Source organism: Daucus carota, chromosome 4, assembly GCF_001625215.2.
Source record: "Daucus carota subsp. sativus chromosome 4, DH1 v3.0, whole genome shotgun sequence".
Taxonomy (NCBI): Eukaryota; Viridiplantae; Streptophyta; class Magnoliopsida; order Apiales; family Apiaceae; genus Daucus; species Daucus carota.
Window position 1 is genome coordinate 48,475,606 of NC_030384.2, and position 23,612 is coordinate 48,499,217.

The 23,612-nt window shown below is 36.9% G+C and overlaps 1 protein-coding gene across 4 annotated transcripts; it reads left to right on the forward strand.

Annotated features, from left to right (window-relative positions):
• The first annotated feature begins 671 nt into the window (after positions 1–671).
• On the forward strand, positions 672–22,497 carry LOC108217651 (chromatin structure-remodeling complex protein SYD). 4 transcript variants are annotated; one of them, XM_017390504.2, is made up of 35 exons: positions 672–762; positions 847–901; positions 1,244–1,363; positions 1,461–1,522; positions 1,664–1,779; positions 1,876–2,679; positions 2,826–3,091; positions 3,431–3,582; positions 3,662–3,726; positions 4,374–5,087; positions 5,165–5,445; positions 6,109–6,206; positions 6,402–6,587; positions 6,759–6,939; positions 7,020–7,202; positions 7,274–7,317; positions 7,582–7,638; positions 7,812–7,908; positions 7,995–8,167; positions 8,279–8,492; positions 8,670–8,795; positions 8,904–8,993; positions 11,124–11,240; positions 11,447–11,527; positions 12,081–12,188; positions 12,710–12,879; positions 13,403–13,481; positions 13,586–13,660; positions 13,832–13,929; positions 14,010–14,117; positions 14,576–14,633; positions 14,732–14,962; positions 15,080–17,845; positions 18,570–20,090; positions 20,737–22,497. In XM_017390504.2, the coding sequence occupies exons 3-35, from the start codon at positions 1,259–1,261 to the stop codon at positions 22,225–22,227; spliced, it is 10,917 nt and encodes a 3,638-aa protein (XP_017245993.2). In that variant the 5' UTR covers positions 672–762; positions 847–901; positions 1,244–1,258; the 3' UTR covers positions 22,228–22,497. The 4 variants fall into 4 exon arrangements, with proteins under 4 accessions (XP_017245993.2, XP_017245994.2, XP_017245992.2 ...); XM_017390505.2 differs by having other exon boundaries at positions 677–762; positions 850–901; XM_017390503.2 differs by having other exon boundaries at positions 681–901.
• The last annotated feature ends 1,115 nt before the right edge of the window (positions 22,498–23,612 follow it).

Consider the following 23,612-nt stretch of genomic DNA (forward strand, 5'->3'; position numbering starts at 1 on the left):
TAAATAGCTATATTTTTAATCTTAAACTGAAAAATGTTTATTTATTTATAAATATACAATTATATCATTATACCCTAAAATATAAGTAAAATATTTATATCCCTAAAATATATGTAATTTTTTTATAACAATCTATGTCTGTTTAATTATAGCTAGATATGTATAGAATAAAAATAATAATTTCATCAATACTAGGAAAGTGAACAAAAAGAATATAACTTAAATGATCATATTGGACATTTTCGTTAATTTCTCGCCCACATTAGTTTTGGAGGGCGACTAAAATTATCATGTCGAATGTTTGACTGATTTTGTACGCGCTGAAAATTTAATTTTTATACCAATGTTCTCATTAATTTTATATATAATAACTCAATTAAAAGTTCAACCGATTTGAAGCGTGTTGGAAAATTTTATGACTAATTTAACGCGTGCCAAAATTTTTGTATTCGCAATTCAAATACAAATTAATTTTTAGAGGATGCCTAGTACAGGACAAACTTTTGTCCTTAAAATTTAAAAACCGAATGATACTAATCTTCTTACACGATTCAACCGTTTCCGAATTTTAACGGTAAAATCCAAATAAATTATACCATCTCGTATATTTCCAGCTGGAAAAAGATCACGCTACAATTCATAACGTACGGTATCTTAGGTCAAAATTGAAAATTGAGAAATTATAAAATAGATACAATATCGCTGCTCTTCGTTCAACAAAAAGTGTATGCGAGAGAGAGTGTGTCTGGGAATTACTCACCGGTGTGTCTATCAGTCTATACATACACACAGCTTCTTCATCATCGAATAAATTAATTTACATCTATTGATATTTGTTGATTTTAGCAGCACGAGCACGACTATTATGTGAACAACGCAGCTTCTTCCGATCTTCATATCTGTAAGTAATTCTCAACGATTTCTACAATTACTTGCTCTCTCTCTCTCTCTCTCACACACACACACACAGAGAGAGAGAGAGAGAGAGAGAGATGATATGTCGTTTAAAGGAGATGGATTGAAAGATGAAACCCTAATTTTACGATCCTCGCAGAAAGAGACCTAATATTTAATTTTAAGTACTTGAATTGAAAGATTAAACCCTAATTAAACGATTCGAGGTTACGAGATTGCTGAATTTTCTAAATAAGATTCGTAACATTTAATTGAGTAGTTTTGTGTGTAATTGAATTTTGAATTAATCGTTCGTATCATATATTTGTATGTTTCTACTGGGTTGTAGGAAGTGTAATTAGAAATGGCGGCTCCACCTAATGTAGAGATGGAGGCGGCTAAGTTCTTGCACAAACTTATTCAGGAGTCGAAAGATGAGCCAACAAAATTGGCTACAAAGCTGCATGTGGTGAGTTTTTTACTACCAGTTATTTTATCAGGGTTTTGTTGGTTTATGGGTGAGGTTGTGTACTGATCTTGTTTATTTTGTGCTGGATTTTTTCAAGATTCTTCAACATATGAGATCGAGCGGAAAAGAAAATTCGATGCCTTATCAAGTGATATCGAGGTATAGTATTTTCTAGCTTTCTTATTTTTCTGTTTATGTTTTATGGTTTAATGGAACCGTGAATATTAATTGAAACGTTATTGATTCAAACATTTTGTTATTCTTCCATGCCTTTTTTTAAATCTAATATTTCCATTTTAGGGCTATGGAGACTGTCATTAATCAACATGGTCTTGATATTGATGCGTTAACATCATCACGCAGTCCTTTGACCACTGGAACCCAGGTGGTAGATTCTGCTTCATCACAATTTGCAGGTTAGATGCACAGCTAATATGAATGGTTTCAGTGAAAATGTTTTTAAAAATTTTATTTTAAAACCTGTTGTGTGGAATCTGATCATATAATTACAGGTTCTTCGCTGAGGGGTGCAGTTGCAATGGAAGCTAACACAAGCTTGGTATCCGGCGACTTAACTAAAACTGATCCTTATGCTTCAAATAGACCACCTGTTGGTCCCAGCTTTACAGGACATGATATCTATCAAGGATCGGCATCTCATTTGAATAGTAAATCTCTTGATCATGAAAGCCCATCAAGTTTCGACACTAGGTCTGTGAAATCTCATTCTGAAGAAAGGCATGATTCTCCCAAGTGGGAGAAAGCTAAAAAGAAAGATAATAAAAAAGGTGGCAGCAAGAGAAAAAAAGGTGATCCGTCATCAAATAGTGAAAATCAATTTGGTAATATCCAGCCACTTGAAAGTAGTACCTTCGGTTCGGGGATGGATAAAGCTGCAACTAAGGCCGATCAGCCCAGGAACATATCCATACAAGGTGGTGAGCATGGTCAGTTCAATAACATGGTCCAGTCTAGTAGTATGATGGAACATAATACCATGAGATCAGCTCTAAGAGGTAAACAAGAGATTCAACATCAAGGAGAAAAGTCTGTAGACTCAACCAATATTAGTAATTCGTTGTCACGGACTCCACACTCAAGACACCCTGAAGAAATAGAAGTGTCCTCTGCGCATAATGCTTTAAGCCGACAACAAGGAGTCTCACTTCCAGCTGCAAATGATGTTCTCAATACCAGGGGCACATGGAATCAAACTAAGACGAACACAGCTTTTGAAAAATCTCAAGTACCAAGGTTTTCTTTCAATGCTAGTAGTGGCAATTTATCAGCAGAGACGTTGTTGAATCAGTCAGCAGGTAGCAGAGCTCTGTGAATTACTCTTTTTGGAATTATACTTATATATAAATTCAAATACATTATGCTTCATGTATTTTTCCATACTGAAGATCTCCTGCTCCACAATGTGATCTCAGATTATATCACTAATATAGTAATATTTCAGGTCCTGCTGGAAAAGCTTATGGAATGGCCACAAGTACCTCAGGTGCATATTCGACAACAGTACCCGGGCTTCCAGGGTCAGTGCAGTTTAGCAATACATATGATAATCCTAGTTTGGGGCCAAAGATGAATAAAGACCGAAACATGGAGCCATTTTCTTCTGCTTCCTCTCTTGACGTCCCTTCTGATAAAGGCACTTTTGGAAATGCTTTGGAATATGAAGGTGGCAATTTAAATACCTCGGGAAATGATAGTAGCCTAGTACAGGTACTTCATTTTGTTAACTACCTAATTTCACATAGTTCTGTTCTCAATCCTGTTCTCTATCTTAAGGGGTGAAGGGGGGAGGTTGGGGTTTTCCTTGAATCCTCATTGCTAATTGTTTTCGTTTCAGTGTATCAAATGTGTTACAAATCTGTATTGATTAAGTTACTCTTTTCTCCAGTCCTCACTTTTTTTATGGTGTCTTTAAAATATTGAGGTATCTATAGTCCTCTCTTGCAGTGTTTGAGTATATATACATGTATGCATGTGCGTATGGGTTATGTTTTTTTCCCCTTCTGTTCCTTGTTTATATATATACCATACTTCCATTATTTTTGTCAGGGTGGCATGCTGAACAATGTTACAGAAATGGGTGTGCTTAGAAGTACCGGTAAATTACCAATTTCTCAATCTCCATCTGCGCCCATCATGCCTTTTAAGGAACAACATTTAAAACAGCTCAGAGCCCAGTGCCTTGTCTATTTAGCATTTCGGTATATGTCTTCTTCTTAGTGCAATTTTATAGTTTGGGGCTTTGATTCAGTATTTAATAGACTTGTCTTAAATGTGCAGGAACGGGTTGAAGCCGAAAAAGCTGCATTTGGATTTCGCGCTTGGAAATTTTTTCCCCAAAGAAGGTAATTAATAGACTATTAACTATCTTGAATACTGAAGTATTTCAGTCTAGGAAGCGGAGACTCTTCAATTTGGGCGCCATATGCATGTCCAACTCGCCACGTGGCGTATTGGCACACAAACGGCAGTTGAGCCACCTTCTTCCCCGATTTGGCACGCACTAGGCCCACCTACGCGGCCCACCTAAAAAAGGCCCAATAAAAGCTGTTTCTAACCTAATTGTACAATCAACTCTCTCATATCTCAGATCTTGTCTTTCTTCTCTCGTGCTGCCTCATATATACATACATCCATATACATAGCACTACATCTGCTTGTTTCCTGTCATCATACGTCTGTGCTTTCATATGTGTGTGTTATATAGGATCTTGTGTGTATATTTATTCACATATGTGCTTTTATGAACAACATTTATTCGACAAATTAGCCCTGTTGTTAGTCAGTTCACCTAGAATTTGTGCTTGTAACATGAGTCAATCAGCTCTCAAATGGTCGTCTATGCTTTTAATGGCTGATGAGTATCGTCATCGACGGACCTGATCTATTTTTCGAAAACATTTTTTTTTTCAGATTTTGTAAGCCTCTATAGATTTTATAGCTTAATTAATGTTTTAAGTTCTGTAACTGGTAATCACTACACTCTCCACAGAGGGACCTTCCAAGGATATGGTTGACCATAAGGGGAAAGAGCAATTATTTGATGGCACAAGCAAAAGTTCTGATGTACCCACGCCATTCGGAAGACAAGATAATTCAAGGGAAAGCGAGAATATGCGTCTAGATCCATCATCAATTGGACTGCTTTCAGATGTAAAACTGACCAAAGGTGAATATATGAACGTGGCTGGTGAAAAGAGTGGTATGCCATCAGGATTCACTGAATATGGTGAGGAGAACAGAACGGTAATGATGGCAAGAAGAAAGCCGGACTCTGAAGTGCAAACTGGGGAACTAGTTCAGTCACAACTATCTGCCATGGGAGTACATCCAGATGGTTTTGGTTCAAGAAGCTCACCTCGTAATAACCATAAGGATGATTTAGACAATAGGCATCAACAAGTTAGAAGTATAGATCAAGCTTCATCGGTTATGGGAATGGGACAACAGTTGCAGATGGAGATGACTGGCCAAAGTGGTAACAGTTGTGACGAGGATGCTTCCAATCTATCACTACAAAGTTTAGCTGCTCTTAATGAATCTGTGCCCGAAAGAAAAGATAATGCTCCAAATCAACCGTACAGTCTTGCTGACCGTAATTTTCAAGGAAATCGAGCAGCTGATGCTTACTTGCCAAGTTTTCCACCAAGTGCACATTGGAAACCACTCTCTAGAACGGATGGTGGAAATCTTATGGTGTCACCGGGTGAGAATTATACTTGTGAAATCAAATCTTTCTATGTTGATGAATCTATTCTTAATCTGTTTTTATGTGTCTTGTAGATGATTCAAAAATCTCCCATAAAAGTTATAGCGCCTCAGTTGGAAGCATAAGGGTTCCTGCTGACAATGCATTGCTTAACGGCAATCCCTTCCTATTAGGCGACACTCATGAAGAGGAAGATGCTTCCATGGCAACTGATTTACCTTCATCGCCAAAGTATACTACAACAGAGAAGATGATTATTGATCAACAGAAAAGGAAACTTCTTACTGAAAAAACTTGGGCGCTTAAGCAGCAGCGGACACAGGAAAGAATTGCAGCATGTTCTGACAAGCTAAAGGTCTAATAAAATTTTAATTTTTTGCATAATTTTCTGTGAGATTCCTGATGTAAATTGGTAAATGTGATGATTTATGTTTGGCTGCGTTTAGGAGTTATGTTAAAATTGTATGATTAAAGGAGTTAACCTTTGTTTTTGTACTTCAGTGGCTCTCTATTTCTCATCCTTTTTAAGTATTTTCTACTAGAATTTTGCTCATTTAAAAAGACCAATGTAGATATCTTATACCCTGCAGATTTGCTGTCACTGTTAAAGAAAAAGGCAATCTTCTTTAAGATGAATGCCTACTATAATTGTTTTCTATACAAAGTTTTAAATAGCTTCCTTTGTATTCTCATCTAAGATAGATTGATCATATCATCTGATCCACAATGCAAGTAATAGGGCCTGGGAAATAATAATCACATATCCTCAACCACCTTTGGAGAACTGCATACTTTGTCAGTACGTGTATCTGTTTCAATTATTTTATCTTTTGAAATAATGAATATCTGTTGTAGTTATTTTATTCAAACGGTGGTTGTAAACTTACTTTTTCGTCGAAAGTCTTTTCATTTGTAACTACAATACAGGAGAATGTTTGAGATATTTAAGCCTCTTGTGCGCGGCAAGGTTGTGTTAAAATTTTGTTCTTAAGAGTTCTTTTTGAAAATGATTACGCAGGATAATGTTAGCTCTTCTGAGGATATCTCTGCAAAAACTAGAAGTGTCATTGAATTGAAAAAGCTTCAACTCCTGGAGCTGCAAAGGCGTCTTAGAAAGTAACTAACTTTTGCCCTCAGCTGCGTGCCTACCTTCCTTTTATGCCTTTCTAGATTAGATACACTGGTTTATTTATATTATGTATCTCAAGATTATTATATGTTCATGTGGTTACTGTCTGCCCTGTTATATTTATTACCTTTTTTTTGGGTTACGACTCTGTCTTTTCAACTAATAGTTGTTTATTGTGGCAGAGATATCGTGAATGATTTCTTCAGACCTATCGCAAGTGATATGGATCGTTTAAAGTCAATCAAGAAACATAGGATAGGTAGGAGATCAAAACAACTAGAAAAATATGAACAGAAAATGAAGGAAGAGCGACAAAAGAGATTCCGCGAGAGGCAGAAGGAGTTTTTCAGTGAAATAGAAATTCACAAGTACGTGCTCTGTTATTGTATTACCTCCTGCATATATGCTTGCCCCTCCATTCCTTCTTTAGCTATATATATAAGTATAAACTTATATTTGTTTTTGTTTATTTATAGCTTGTATTTATATGCATTTTCATTATTTGTGCTCTCTCTTAAGATTTTGTTTGTTAAATTTAGGGAAAGGCTGGAAGATGTGTTCAAAATGAGGAGAGAACGATGGAAGGGTTTCAACAGGTCAGTGAGGGAGTTCCACAAGCGAAAGGAGCGGATACATCGTGAGAAGATTGACAGAATACAACGAGAGAAGATTAATCTGCTAAAAATAAATGATGTGGAGGGGTACCTACGTATGGTTCAGGTGCTGTTTCTTTGTCAAGTTATTCTGATTTATTTGATCAAGTGCTCAGTCAATTTTACTCTAGTTTTTTGATCTTGCAGGATGCAAAATCAGACCGTGTAAAGCAACTTCTGAAGGAGACGGAGAAATATCTTCAGAAGCTTGGATCAAAATTGCGAGATGCAAAGGCCTTAACATGTGAAATGGACGACACTCGAGGTGCAGGTGTCATTGATAAGAATGAAATGATTACTGATAATGAAGATGAAACTGATCAGGCGAAGGTATTCCCCTTTTCTGCTTCTTCTTATGCAACTTTAGTGTTGACGCATTATTTTTTGTCATTGTTTTACAGCATTATTTGGAAAGCAATGAAAAGTACTATCTGATGGCTCACAGGTACGACTTTCACTCATTACCTTTTAAGAGAATCGATCTTGTATCTTTTGCCATATTTCACAGCGTTAGTGGAAGAAACAAATAGTCTTCCATGCTATCAGTTAATTTTCTCGAGCGAGATAGTCAGAGAAACTGGTGCTTTAGTATAGGGGATGTTCTTGTCTGTTTTACTCAAGTAGTCTAGTGTTTCAAATCTTTCAGGATATTTTATAATTGTTATATGCCACCGGTGTTACTAAAGTGTTGACATTTTCCGTTTTGCAGTATAAAAGAAAACGTCGCAGAACAGCCAAGTTGTCTTGTGGGTGGAAAGCTAAGAGAGTAAGTTCATTACTTTAGTTGTCCATGCAGTAATCAAATATTTTATCAATACAATTTAGAGGCCACTATTCTTCCTCATCTCGGTTGTGCTATCCAAGCTACCTCCCTGTTGACATAGAAAAGAGTACTTTTTTTTTTCAATCTTCTCGAGTAATTTTAAAATTTTCATATAGGTACCAGATGAATGGGCTAAGGTGGTTGGTTTCACTATATAATAATCACTTGAATGGGATACTTGCTGATGAAATGGGCCTTGGTAAAACAGTTCAGGTATGTGATTTGATTTTGTTTACTATACGATTATTAATTTGATGATCCTCCTATATTTTAGAAGATTAATGACTTGAACTTTGTAGGTTATATCCCTAATCTGTTACCTGATGGAAAACAAAAATGACCTGGGACCTTTTTTAGTTGTTGTTCCATCCTCGGTTCTTCCTGGTTGGGATTCAGAAATTAACTTTTGGGCCCCTAGCATCAACAAAATTGTTTATTCTGGGCCTCCTGAGGAGCGTCGAAGGTTATTGAAGTATGGTTTCTGACTGCTAAACTACCAGTTTGTCTGTATTATCTTTTTCTGCCCTTTCTTGAAGTCACAGCACTAGTAACTTGCTCATTTTCTTAAATTGGTTCTTTGCAGAGAAAGAATAGTACCTCAGAAATTTAATGTCCTTTTAACAACATATGAGTATCTGATGAACAAGAATGACAGGCCAAAGCTAAGTAAAATACACTGGCATTATGTTATAATTGATGAAGGCCATCGTATAAAGAATGCTTCATGCAAATTGAATGCTGACTTGAAGCTCTATCACAGTTCTCACAGACTGCTGTTAACTGGAACACCTCTACAGGTTATATTTTTTATTATGTGTAATTTTTGATGAGTGTATATGTTGTGTTAGTTCTATAAATTACTTTGTTTTATTCACCTCTTATTCATGTTTGTTGACCTTTTCTCCTGCCAATCCTTCATGCGAAATGCCAGTTCAGCTTTCTGAAGTCTCAAGTAATTAAATATTTTTGTGCAGAACAATCTTGAAGAACTATGGGCCCTGCTTAATTTCTTGTTGCCAAATATTTTCAACTCATCAGAGGATTTTTCTCAATGGTTCAACAAACCATTTGAGAGTAATGGTGATAGTTCACCTGACGAAGTATGACTTCTAAACATTTACAATTGGTTTTTTTGACACATGTGCCATTATCTTTTTATGCACATAAAACTACATCTGAAACTCTTGCTGTTTATTGTAAATCACTAGGCTCTACTATCTGAGGAAGAGAATTTGCTGATCATAAATCGTCTGCACCAAGTTTTGCGACCATTTGTACTTCGAAGACTGAAACACAAGGTCCATCTATCTCATAGTGCTTAAATCGCAATGTCCCTTATAATGTTGGAAAAAACTACAAATTGAATTTTATATCATGTGCATTGGTCAAAACTTACAACGACCATGTTAACAAATATTATATGCTTTATGAGCGCACTCGAGTAATGCCTATGGGACTATAGACATTCTTCCTACATTCTGGTGTCATTTACCATGGGTATAGATGGCAAACTTTGGTGTTAATGTAATATGGAATTATTTTATATTTGTTATGCATGTGGAATAAATATGCATCAGTTTCCATATTTTTAATGATGCTATGGAAAGAAAAATAAATATATGAAAAGCTATTAGCGATATAAAAGTTTAAAAAGGATGCACCAAGGTGCAAAGGATCGTTTAAAGTGTGCAGGTGAAGTGCAAGTGAGCGGTGTCCTAATCGAAGAGAGGCAAGGTGCAAGAGTTGCAATAAAATAATATTTTTCATATGAATATAAGTAAAAAAACTGAGAAGTGCCAAAGAAACTATAATAACAGTTATTTATTAATCAATTATGAACCAAACGATGGAAAGACTATCATAAACTTATTCAAAAACTATGTGAAGGCTTTAGTAATTAAGTCTTAGCATTCCTAAACATAATAGAAAATTAGAAATATAATAATACAAATGGTTAGATAAACACATAATAAATTAATACTAAAAAATTGATTTGGTGTTGACATCTTATATTTATTTCCTTATCATTAAACATTTAAAATCAATTAGTAATACCCCGTTTATTTACAAAATACTAAAATTATGGGAATAAAATCATATTAAAGTATATATAAATATATACTTTATCACCACTTCATATTTTTATTGGTTATAACTTATATAATAATAATGGACCCCCCCCCCCCCCCCCCCCCCCCCCGGCGCACGCGACTTTACATTAATCTCCCTAATTAAATTATTCCAAACTGCCACATCTTTGATGCAACATCATTTTGCAACAAAATTTTGTACCCAATTTGGTACATGTAGCATTACTCTATGTTAAAAATATAATTAAGTAATGTACATGCGATGATAATATTATCATATCTTTATGCATGTAGTATTGTAGTTTAAAACATTTTACAAGATGATTCATGCCATATTTTTGCCCATAATATCAAATAAGTAAACAGTTGACAAGGTCATACATACATACATATATGGGTCATGTTCAAGAGAGAACCATTAGAGAGAGAACACATAGAACCCTTACCTTATTTCTAGTATTAGTTAGGGTTCTGCAGCAGAACTTCACAGGCAAAAAATGTCAATATTTATGTATTATATTTTGAAATTATTTTTTAACACACACAATGATGAAAAAACATGAAAAAATCATGTATTTAGATTTAAATCCTAAAAATCTATTTAAAATTTAGGGTTCTCCAGCAGAATCTTAGTGGTTCTCTGGTTCTATAAGCACTGGTTCTCTCTTGGGCGCGACCCACACACACACACACATATATCTATAAATATAACATTTTTTGCGCTTGATATCAAATAAATTAAAAAATATTGCTAAAAGACTAAAATAAATATATATTTAAAACAAAACAGTTAAATACAGATAAAAGTATTTAAAATATTAAAAGATACCGGTGCTATATGGTCGCATAACGGACATAGATAAGTAGTGGGTCCCGTAAAGAGAAGAATAAGAATAAATGAAAGTTAAGGTTATCTAGAGTAAGCTTTGAGATATAGTGAACAGGTGGTATTATAGCATTGAAATTTGAATAGTTTATTACTTTACTAAGTAATTTTATATTTTGATTAGGCATCAATTTTAAGAAAATAAAAAAAAACACATTGAAAATACCTAAAACCAACCTTAGATTTGGCCAAGGGATTTTTCTCTATCAGAAACCAGAGTTGTGGAATTACATTTCGAATACTGTATCTTGCATATCTATATCAGTATATTACTTGCAGTATAACCTCAATAGATGAATGTGTGATACATGAATAACCTCGTCAAGTGAATAACTTTCACCGGTTCCGTGTACATTAGATTCAGTGCAATCGTTGTAAATAAGGTCCTTATATTCTAGTATACATGAATCATTACAGATTTCTGAAATTTGCTTTGAATTTGCCAATGATAGGTTGAAAATGAACTGCCAGAAAAGATCGAGAGACTCGTGAGATGCGAGGCATCTGCTTATCAGAAACTTTTAATGAAGAGAGTTGAAGATAATCTTGGCGCTCTTGGCACTTCAAAGGTTTATATAAAATTTGCATTATGACTTGTTTTAAAATATATGTTGTCTGTATTCATATCCATACCTATGATATTCTAGAAGATTGCATGTTTGAAAAATTAATTGACATGGCATAGACATATTATAAATGTACAGATCTATATATGGATACATGAGTGCAATTTGCTGCTTACATACATGTTTGTACATTATTATCAACATTCCAGGCTCGATCGGTTCACAATTCCGTTATGGAGCTACGTAATATATGCAATCATCCTTATCTCAGCCAGCTACATTCTGAGGAGGTATGTTCTTCGTACACTTACGTTCATGTTTTACATTTTGTTCATTTGTTTCAAAAGAGTGATTCAGTTTGTAGGGTGTTGGCCCTCATTATCACTATCCATCATTTAATACCCTAAATATCAGGATCCGAAAAAATGGCCCAAATACTATTTATTAACGCTACATCGTGTAGCGTTTTGACTATTCATCAAAAACGCTACATCGTCTAGCGTTCTGTTAGGGTTAAGATATGTTAGGTTAAGATAACACAACGCTACATCATGTAGCATTTTGCTGGGGTAAAAACAACATAACGCTACATGATTTAGCATTTTCTTCCCAAATTGAAAACACTAAATCATCAGGCTTTAGTAACTGGTATTTGGGGCCATTTTTTCCAACTCTGTTATTCTGGGCATTACCATTACTTCCAGATTTTGTGAGATCTGGGGCCATTTTTCCAGTTTGTGGCTGTGTTGTTGTTTGTAGGATATTGATAATTCTAATTAGCAACAGGAAAAATGGATATTGATAATCCCCTTTGTTTCTAAATTTTCATCTGATTTTTTGTAGGTTCATGATTATATCCCAAAGCATTACCTCCCAAATATTGTAAGACTCTGTGGCAAGCTTGAGATGTTAGATAGAATACTACCGAAGCTAAAAGCAACTGATCATCGGGTATGGTGATGTCTGATGAGATCGATTCTCAGCTATATATCATTAATTGTTCTTTTTAAGCCTTTAGTATTAGTAACCTTCGCAAGATATGCCTTTGTTATGTCTTTCTTATTATATACTTTCCACAACATGCTGCCTATGTTCATTATTTGCACAGACAAAGATTCTACTATTATGTTTCTTATGGATTTAGTGTTATATAATTTTTAAGATAGATATCAAAAACGTGAAGCTTGCTTTGCGTTGGGCTTCTCTGTGAGAAAGAAGGATAATAGGAAGCGCAAATTTTATTTTGTGTTTAAGATCTTATACTTGTTTCCCTTGTATATGAAATGCAAATACAAAATGTATATTTTAAGTCGGTTTAAAGTATCACTGCTTGCAGAGGAGTTTCTTGTTGGGAATGATTATCTTCTGTTCCTGTTTTTACTACCTCATAGAAAATGTCTTTACTGTTATTACGTGGACATATAATTGCACTCTGTTACCTCTCCTGAAACATTATTGGCTTCATTTTGCAGGTTCTTCTCTTTTCAACTATGACTAGGCTCCTTGATGTTATGGAGGATTATCTGTACTGGAAACAGTACAAGTACCTCCGCCTAGATGGACATACATGTGGGGGTGACCGAGGAGCTCTAATTGATCAGTTCAATAAACCTGATTCTCCATATTTTATATTTTTGCTCAGGTAACAAAGAAATTTATTCTTGTCTAGTGGTACCAATTTAGAATTAAAAGATATTTAAGGCTTAGGCATCTTTACTGCCTTATAGAACATCAGTGTTCAGATTAATTGTTGCTGGTGCATACTATTCAACTTAAAAAAATTACATTCAGTGGGCTGCTTTTTTTGCCTGTATCAATTGCTCACTTCCGCTTTTGTCAATTGCTAGTTGCTACCATTGGGAACGGTTTCCGCCTCTATATTTTGAAATTTGATGCCCTAATATCCTTTTAGATATCTCCTTCTCAGCCACTCTCTGAGATAGACTAAGAACATAATAGATTTCTTGTAGAAACTCACATTTAGTGCATTCTTTTGAAACTGCTGAATTCATAAGCTTCTTATCGGTGAAATGTCAATATTTGTGGCAAGAAATCTGAATGAATAATCTATGTGAAATATATGCTCTTTTTGGAGGTGCATCGTTTCTGTACTTGTGTCTCTTTTGGAGTCCTTACTTCGTTTTCTCATTTTACTCGGGTTTTAGTATTCGTGCTGGAGGTGTTGGGGTTAACCTTCAAGCTGCTGATACTGTAATCATTTTCGACACAGATTGGAATCCTCAGGTACCCGCACACACTACATACATTATACATCTGTCTTACTGTTTGAGTAATGGACCCACTGCGGCACAATTATTTGAAATACTTATTCTCGTTGCCACTGTCAGGTCGATCTGCAAGCACAGGCAAGGGCTCACAGGATTGGCCAGAAGAGAGAAGTCCTTGTCCTTCGCTTTGAAACAGTAAATCTTTTGCTTAATACTTATATAAGTTTGTTTAAATAATTTTCATAAACATTTGTTGATTACTATGTGAATTATCTCTATTTCATATATATTGGTCCATGTTTACCAAAAGAAATATGAGTTCAGTTAGCTTTCCATAACGGGCTACTAACGGCGACTATCAAATAGGTCCAAACCGTAGAGGAACAAGTAAGAGCTGCTGCTGAGCACAAACTTGGAGTTGCGAATCAGAGCATTACTGCTGGGTTTTTTGACAACAACACCAGGTAGTTTGAGTTATATATAATTCTCAGTTGTTATGAAGCACCTGGCTTGTATCTTATAAACTTATGCTATCTGATAATAGCGCTGAAGATCGAAGGGAGTACTTGGAATCCCTTCTGAGGGAGTCCAAGAAAGAGGAAGCTGCGCCAGTTTTACACGACGATGCCGTCAATGATCTCATAGCCCGCAGGTATATGCTTAGTCTGGGAAACATCAGTACTTGCTTTAGGTTCTCTTTTTTCTGCTACATGCACGACCCGGAAATACCTTCAGTAAGGCATTTGATTCTGAAAGTAACTCTGGTTGACGAATATGTGGTAACTGGTAAATAAGCAAGGTGCATCTGCTTAATCATTCAGTGTGCAGATTTGGTACTTACTGATCGCCTGTGTGTAAGTACTAAAATTCACCTGGACGAAATATGCTGACGGATGTTCTAAATTGCTTAAAATGATTGCATTATAGGTTTACTGCTGGTTTTCTATTACAACCTTCCTGACCTTGAATTCATGTGTTTGATTTATAGTTTCAGCTCTTTTTTATATCTTAGTAGTCACTAGATTTTCCATTGACACACAAACATATAATAAATAAGACAATATTTACTCGTCCAACTAGCTCATATGTTGATACTTTATCTGGTGGCAGTGAAGCAGAGATTGATATATTTGAGTCAATTGACAAAAGAAGGCAAGAGGAAGAGATGGTACGCCAACTACTCTCGTTTAGGCTGGTTATTTATGTTCCTTGGCCTATATCAGTTCTCTCCCATCTGATTAGCTTAATTTGACCTTAACTATGCAGGCAGCATGGAAAGTGGCACTAGGGGGGAGTGCAAATTCTTCTGAGCTTTCACACACTTTACCTTCTAGGCTTGTTGCAGCTGAGGAATTGAAAGCATTTTCTGAAGCTATGAAAATATATGATGCCCCTACTTCTGTGACAGTATCTAATGTAGGAGGAATTAAGAGGAAGAGTGGGTATCTTGGTGGCCTTGATACTCAACATTATGGAAGGGGAAAACGAGCAAGAGAGGTTTGCTTTTGTACCATACAGAGTTTTTTACCCGAGGATCTGTTTATATATCACACCAGCTTATTTTTTGTATGTCCATTGATATTGATACAAATAATTAATGTGCCCCTACATCAGGTACGCTCCTATGAAGAGCAATGGACCGAAGATGAATTTGAAAAACTATGCCAAGCTGAGTCACCCCACTCCCCAAAGATGAAGGATGAAGTTAAAGAAATGAACTTGCCAATGATAAAAAGTGAAGATTCTTATGTAGATGTTAAAGCAGAAAAGATGGTACCATCGGAGCAACCCATGCAGCCACCACTTGAGCAACCAGCGCAACCCACTGCTACGCAGTTGGCGCAACCTTCACATGTGCAATCGCCTATGAAAACAACAGAACCTCGTCTTGTGCACTTAGCACAATCTTTGGCTGCACAGTCAGCAAAACCTCATCAGCAGGCAGCACAGCTGCCTGTTGTTCAAGCAACTTATCCTTCTGTTTCACAGGCAGGGCAAACTCCTATTATGCAACAAACACAACGTAGCAAAGAGACAACACCTAAAAGGGGACGAGGAAGGCCAAAGAGAGTAACAACACAGATTTCTCCAACACAGACCTCTCCTCATGTTTCATCACTTTCTGGAGCTGGCAATATGGATATGGGGTCTCAAACTGGACCAGTTTCTAACTCCTTCGTGGAAGCCGGTCTTGATCATGCAACGAGATCTACTGCTGCTGGAAATAGTTCTGGAACAGTTAACCAGTCTGGTGGCATAGATACTTCTCAAGCTACTCTTCCTTCTGCTTCTCCTAGTTCACAACCTACTCTTGTGCCCTGTCCTGTACCTGTTCCGGATAAAAGACGTGGGCGTAAGGGTCAGAGTGGAGTGGAAACACCGCAGCGAAGGGGAAGAAAGACTGCAACCGCAGGATCATCAACCAATCCAGTTCTTTCACCATCTCTTGGAAGTGACACTTCACAGATGGCATCACAAAGAGAAATAGTTTCTAGTTTGCCAGCTATATCAGTTCCTGCTGGCCCTCCTGTAAAAGATGTTGACAAGGAAACAAGTTCAGTTTCACTGATCCCAGTTATCTTGCCTTCTGAAAATATTATGCCACAGGATGTACAGGTCTCCAGCTCTTGTATCCTCCCTAATCCTTCTGTACCTGCAGAAGCTAGTGTGAAGGCAGATGAGCTTCATGCAGGGACTTTTAATCCTGAGCAAAATGTTCCATGTTGTCCTCTTCCTCCTAATTCTCAGGCAGCGAGTGTAGCAACTGACATTAGTTCTCAACAGGACCCTCGATTATCTTCTGTTACATCAGCTCCTCAGTCCGTATCTCCTTCTCAGGTTGTACCAAAGCAAGTAAAGGGGAGAGGGAATAAAGGTCAAAGTGAAAGCGAGACAACGCGACGAAGGGGAAGGAAGCCAAGTACTGCAAGTACTGCAGTTCCTGGTGGATCAGGTGGTCATGAGCAAACATCAAATGAGCCACCTCAGAAAAAATCTAGAATATCATCAGGTAAAACAGCTATTGCCTCCAGAAGAAAGCAGCAGAATGAGACTCAGAATTTGGTGAATGTCGTGCTGGCAGAAGCTAGTGAAGTTCATGCAACGGATAGTGTTGATGCACCGGGTTTATCAGGTGTGACTGGAGGACCTTATCAGTCTGTAGAAAACAATCAAGCAGCAAGCTCCGTAGCTCTGGAAGTGGCAGTTAGGTGTCCATCCAAGGAGTCTGGTGATGTGAAAGTCAGTCAGCTTGATGTGCCGATTTCAGGAGATGATACACTTTTGACAAAAATGGATGCTTCTCAGAGTAGCATGGAACCTGTTGGAATAGATTCATGTAAAGCACCTATAACAAATGTTGCTCCCACAATTGAGGTTACAAGTGATACTCAGTCATCAGAACTTCAGTCTTCAAGAAGTGAGAGTGTACAGTTAACCCAACCAACATTTCAAGCTTTAGAAACTGCCCCAGTTTCAGATTTGCGAATCAATGAGGAAAGTGGGGCGAAGGTAGAGGAGATTACAAATGCTTCTTTGGGAGCTACACAAGGTGATACATCGAATATAATCTCTGAGACTCAAAATCTGGAAAGCAAAATAGTTTCTGCTGTGTCTAATATGGAAACATGTATTGCCACTCTAGATTCTGGTGATACAAGTAATTTAGCATCATCAACATTGGAAACTAATCAGACTTCTGATGCTGCCAAAGTTGGAAGTCCAGTTGAGAAGGAATGTTGTGGAAAGCTGGAGGAGGTTCCCGGAGTTGATACATCTGAGAGTCCAAAAATTAATTCATATGTTCAAGACATAGCTGAGACTGATAAATTTACTCAGGAATCTCTCGAAGGTAAAGATGCGATTCACCATGTTTCTGAAAAGTGTGGTGACGCAGAGGATTGTATGGTCCATAGCACTAGGGAAGCAGTGCGTTCTGTCGAAGATAATGTGAGAGTAGACGATGCAGTGGTGGAAAATAGGGAAAGTATAAACAGCTATCTAGTTAGTACCACAACAGATGATGCAATGGCAGAAACTAAAGAGACTATAAATAGCTATCAAGTTAGTGCTCCTTTGGATGGAAGAGGTCATGATTCTGTAGCGAGTTCTGGGGCAGATAGAAATTTTGAGATTATAGCAGATGCAGTAAATGATGCGGTCGGTGATACAGAATGTTCTGCAGGACTTGTGATGGAGAAATTTATACTTGCCGAGGATGTTAGGATGAGTGACCCATGTGGTTTAACAGTGTGTGCAGGTGAAGAGCCGGAGAGGATTGAAGCTGTAGTTGCCCCAGAGTACAACACAGAGACTTATGCTGCGAAGGAAAAGCAGGAGGCGGAGGTACAATCTGATGTCAAGGATTTATCTGAGCCAAAGGTAAAAACCATTCCCTTCATAATTTTCTCTTTTGTTTGCATTCCTTTTTAAACCTCTGATTCCCAAATCCATCCCTCACTTGTATTCTATACCCTTGATAAACCGCCCTCAGGTTTAGTTTCATTTTCTTCCACAAGGTGCAGTTTTTACTGTATTTAACTAATATCTAGAAAGTTAATTTAGAAGACATGAAATGCTACAATAAGTATGTCTAGTGCAGTGCAGCAATCTCTTCTCACACTAGTAATGATAATAGCTTTCTGTAATACCCCAATATAGATTCACCGCTCTTTAATTTATCACCTTTTTTAATGATCATGAAGTACTTAATGAAGTCAGCAATCGATGCTGCGCTAGTCAACTCTTGGTTTTTGTTGGGAGGATGCATGACGGGAAAGTCATACTGCAAAAACATCTTTTCTAAAGTATTTTGTTATAAATGTGAGTCATGTTAAACTTGTATTTTTGAAATACTTGAATCAGATTACTAGAGTTGTGATACATTATATCATATGTAATTAAATAAACATACATTTTTCTATTATACAGTGTGGTTGAACAAGACCTTGTCAGGGGTTAAAATAAATTGATGCTTTTAAGTAGTCTTGCTTAACAGACGTCTAAGACCTTTTAATAGAACTATTTATAATTGCATGATAGAAGTTTATATGTTACATATTTTAGTCAATTTCTTGGTTATCTATGAGCTACTCCATAATTACAGATTGAACAGGGTGACAAAGTAGCTCAGGCTGATGAGGAGGCTACTCTTGAGATTGGGCAGAGCTTGGTAGAGCCATCCGTTCAGCAGTGCCAAACTCAGATGGAGAAGGAGTTTGAAGCCTCTGAAAAAGTTGAACTTTCTGGCGAGCAGCTCCAAACTCGAGCAGGAGAAGATTTGAACTCCAGAAGAAAGCAGCAGAGTGAGACTCAGAATTTGGTGAATGCCGTACAGGCAGAAGATAGTGAAGTTCATAAATTTGATAATGTTGTTGGACCGGGTTTATCTGATGTGACTGGCGGACCTAATCAGTGTATAGGAAACAATCAAGCAGCAAGCTCTGTGGCTCTTGAAGTAGCTGTTAGTTCTCCATCCGAGGAGTCTGCCGATGTGAAAGTGAGTCAGCTTGATGTGCCATTTTCAGGAGATGATAAACTTTTGACAGAAATGAAGGCTTCTCAGAGTAGTGTGCAACCTGTTGGGTTAAAATTATGTGAATCGCCTATAAAAATTGTTGCTCCCGCAATCGAGGTTACAAGTGATGCTAAATCATCAGAATATCAGGCTTCAAGTAGTAAAAGTATACATTTAACCCAACCAACATTCCAAGCTTTAGAAACTACTCCACTAGCTAACGTTGAAAGCTTTGACATGCAAACCCGGGAGGAAAGTAGTGGGAAGGTAAAGGATATTACAAATGCTTCTTTGGAAGCTCCAGAGGGTGATACATCGACTGACATCTCTGTGATTCAAACTCTTGAAAGCGGAAAAGTTTCAGCTTTGTGTGATATGGAAACAAGTATTGCCACTGAAGGCTCCAATGATACAAGTAATTTAGCGTCGTCCAATTTTGAAACTGATCAGACTTCTGATGCTGCCAAAGTTGGAAGTCCAGTTGAGAAGATATGTGCTGGAAAGCTGGAGGAGGTTCCTGAAGTTGATGTTTTTGTTCAAGACATAGCTGATACTAATAAATCCACTGAGGAATCTCTCAGATCTAAAGATGAGATTCAGCATGTTTCTGAAAAGTCTGTTGACACAAAGGATTGTCTGGTGCATATTACTAAGGAAGCAGTAAGTTATGTTGAAGGTAATATCAGAGCAGACGATGCAGTGGTGGAAACAAGAGAACTTATAAACATTGATCAAGTTAATGCCACAAGAGATAACGCAACGGTGGAAAGTAAAGATAGTAGAAACAGCTGTCAAGTTAGTGCTGCTTTGGATGGAAGAGGTGATGATCTTGTAGGGAGTTCTGCGCCAGATAAAAATATTGAGACTATTGCAGGGGCAATAAATGTGGTGGTCGGTAATGCAGATTGTTCTGCAGGGCTTGTGACGGAGAAATTTATACTTGCGATGGATGTTGAGATGAGTGATCCATGTTTAACAGGCTGTGCTGGTGAGGAGGAGAGGACAGATGAACCTGTAGTTGCCCCAGAGTACAATACAGAGATTAATGCTGGTAAGGAAAAACAGGAGGCAGAGATACAATCAGAAGCCAAGGATTTATCTGAGCCAAAGGTAAAAACCACTCCCTCCATTGTAATGTAAATTTACTCTTTTGTTTGGAATAGTTTTTTAGAGTTCCGATTCCCAAGTTCATCCCTCACTTGAATTCTCTTCCCTTGATAAATCTCTTCTTACACTGACCCTAGCAATGATAATTGCTTTCCATACTACCTTTTCCAATGATCATGCTGTACTCAAAAATGAAGTCAGCAATTTATCCTGCTATAATCAACTCTTGCTTTATTTTGAGAGGATGCATGAGGTGAGATTCGTACTGCGAAAGTATCTGTTGTAAAGTATTGTGTTATCAAAGTAAATCATGTTAACTTGTATATCTGAAATACTCAAATTATTTTACAAGAGCTGTGTACATTATTTTATATGTAACTACGATTGAAATTAGAACATTTGTTGTTCCATTATACTTTGTGGTTGCATATTAAAGTTACATTTTAGATGCTCAAGAGTTTGTCGGGGGGTTAAAATAAAATAGACGCTTTAAGTAGTCTTGCTTAACAGACGTCTAAAACATTCAAGTACTAGTATATTCTTTTGCTAGACTTTAATGTTAAAATGGTTCATGGTTGTGTGATAGAAGTTTATATGTTACATTTTTAGTCAATTTCTTGGTTATTTATGACATGCTCCATAATTACAGAATGAACAGTTTGACAAAGAAGCTCAGGGTGATGTGGTGGATACTGTTGAGATTGGGCAGAGTTTCGAAGAGCCATTTGTTCAGCAGTGCCAAACGCAGATGGAGAAGGAATTTGAAGCCTCTGAAACAGTTGAAATTTCTGGCGAACAGCTGCAAACTCAAGCAGGAGAAAATTTGAACTCCAGAAGACAGCAGCAGAATGAGACTCAGAATTTGGTGAATTCCGTACAGGCAGAAGCTAGTGAAGTTCATATTGCTGATAATGTTGCTGGACCGGGTTTATCTGATGTGACTGTCGGCCCTTATCAGTCTGTAGGGAACAATCAAGCAGCAAGCTCCCTAGCTCTGGAAGTAGCTTCTAGGTCTCCATCCAAGGAGTCTGCTGATGTGAAAGTGAGTCAGCTTGATGTGCAATTTTCAGGAGATGATAAACTGTTGACAAAAATTAAGGCTTCTCATAGTAGTGTGGAACCTGTTGGAATGGAATTATGTAAATCACCTGCAAAAAATGTAGCTCTCACAATTGAGGTTACAAGTGAGACTCGATCATTAGAGTATCATTCTTCAGAAAGTGAGAGTGTACAGTTAACACAACCAACATTTCAAGCATTAGAAACTTCCCCCCCAGATGGAATCTTTGATTTGCAAAACGAGGAAATTGGGGGGAAGGTTATGCTGATTACAAATGCTTCTTTGGAAGCTACACAGGGAGAGATGTTGGCTGAAATCTCTGAGAATCAAAATCTGGAGAGCGTGAAAGTTTCAGCCGTTTGTAATATGGAATCAAGTATTGCCGCACAAGGTTCTGGTGATGCAAGTAATTTAGCTTCGTCAACTTGGGAAACTGGTAAGACTTCTGATGCTGCCATAGTTGAAAGTCCATTTGAGAATAAATGTGGTGGAATGCTCGAGGAGGTTCCTGAAGTTAATATAGCTGAGAGTCTAAAAATTGATGTTTTTGTTCAAGACATAACTGAGACCAATAAATTTACTGAGGAGTCTCTCATAGGTGAACCCCATAGAAGTCCTGAAGAAGAGGGTGCATTGAAAGGGTGTACAGAGGACACTAAGAAAGACGAGCTGGTGCATGAGCTGGAGGTTTCCAGAGTTGATAGATCTGAGAGTCCAAAAATTGATGCTTTTGTTCAAGAAGTAGGTGATGCCAGTAAAACTACTGAGGAATCTCTCGTAGGTGAACCCCATAGAAGTCCTGAAGAAGAGGGTGCATTGAAAGGGTGTACAGAGGACACTAAGAAAGACGAGCTGGTGCATGAGCTGGAGGTTTCCAGAGTTGATAGATCTGAGAGTCTGAAAATTGATGCTTTTGTTCAAGAAGTAGGTGATACCAGTAAAACTACTGAGGAATCTCTTGGAAGTGAACCCAATAGAAGTCCTGAGGTCACTATGAAGGATGAACCGATGCAGGAGATGGGAAGTAAAGTTCAGTCTAGTACAGAAGGTGGCGAGGGACGTGAAGACAGTTCAGTCTAGTACAGAAGGTGGCGACAGACGTGAAGACTCTCACGCAGAGTACATCGTGGAATGAGTTAAGATTATGGAAAATAGGATGCCGGACAAATATTGTCGATCAAAGAGTTGTCTCACTTAGGTCAAATATGGAAAATATTATTTATGAGGAGATTATTGTATGCAAATCCTGTCTGATGACAATGGAGTGTTGTAAAAAGGCTAATTTGCAACTGTTATATATCCTTAGTTTGGAAATGAAGATTTGGATGGCCTGCTTTCCGTATACAGAAATTTGGAATTACATGGCATGAAGAATATTTTTTTCTTTTATGTCGGGCACTCGGGCCTAAACCAGCAAATCTTAGGATGCAGGTATTGGGTACGTTTGGGTTTGGCAACAACTATTTTAAAATATATAAGTTCTTATTTTCTTTCTAAAAAATGAATGTTTTTTTAATTTTTATGATATAAATGGTAAAGAGTTATTTCGTATTCGTTATTTAATTAAAAATTAAATATGAAAAGAACTTGAAAAGAAAATATAATTTGATGTATTTTTCTTTGAAACGTAGTCCCTGAAAAATAAGGTGCATGTTTGCAACTCACAATATATTAGAAAATAAGCATTATTTTTATATGTTTGAAAAATAAGATTAATCAAGCTCTTGTGTTGAAAATAAGATCTCAGCAGCAATGCGCAGTTGCACACTCCTGTACAATATACTTCTATATTTATTTTTTAATTTTATTTTCTAATAAAAATTTAACATTTAGAAAACCTCTCGCCCATTTAGAAAAGCTCTCACGAGAGCTTACGCATTTGAAAAACCTCTCATGAGACTTGTTAACGTTTAATATGACAAATTCTAGATAAATTGCAAACTAATATACTATATATACAATTCTGGCAAAAAAAAATACTATAAATACTCTCTCCGTCCCAACCATTTCTTTACACTTTCTTTTTTGGGGCGTCTCATCCAATTCTTTACATTTCAAAATTTACCAAAAATAGTCAATGGATCCCACCAATTCTCCACTTTTCTTTTCTTTTCACACTACTTTTACTCCACTATCTCCTTTTTATACATTAAAAATCAATGGGTCCCACTACTACACCCACTTTTCTTTCTCTTTTCCACTATTTTATACATAATTATTAACCTCCGTGCCCAACCCATTTGATAAGAAATGAGAGGGGCGGAAGAAATAATAATCTAAAACACTTCTCAATAGGAATCAAGAAGTAAAAATTAATAAATGATTAGAGGGTACGATTCAAGATTAAAATAATTTAATCAGACTTCCGGACCGCCTACATCCCAAAATACTCAGACAACAATTCACTACTATGTTTTTCGATGCTTATTTAAATTTTTAATTTAAAGAGATTGAATTAAAACAAA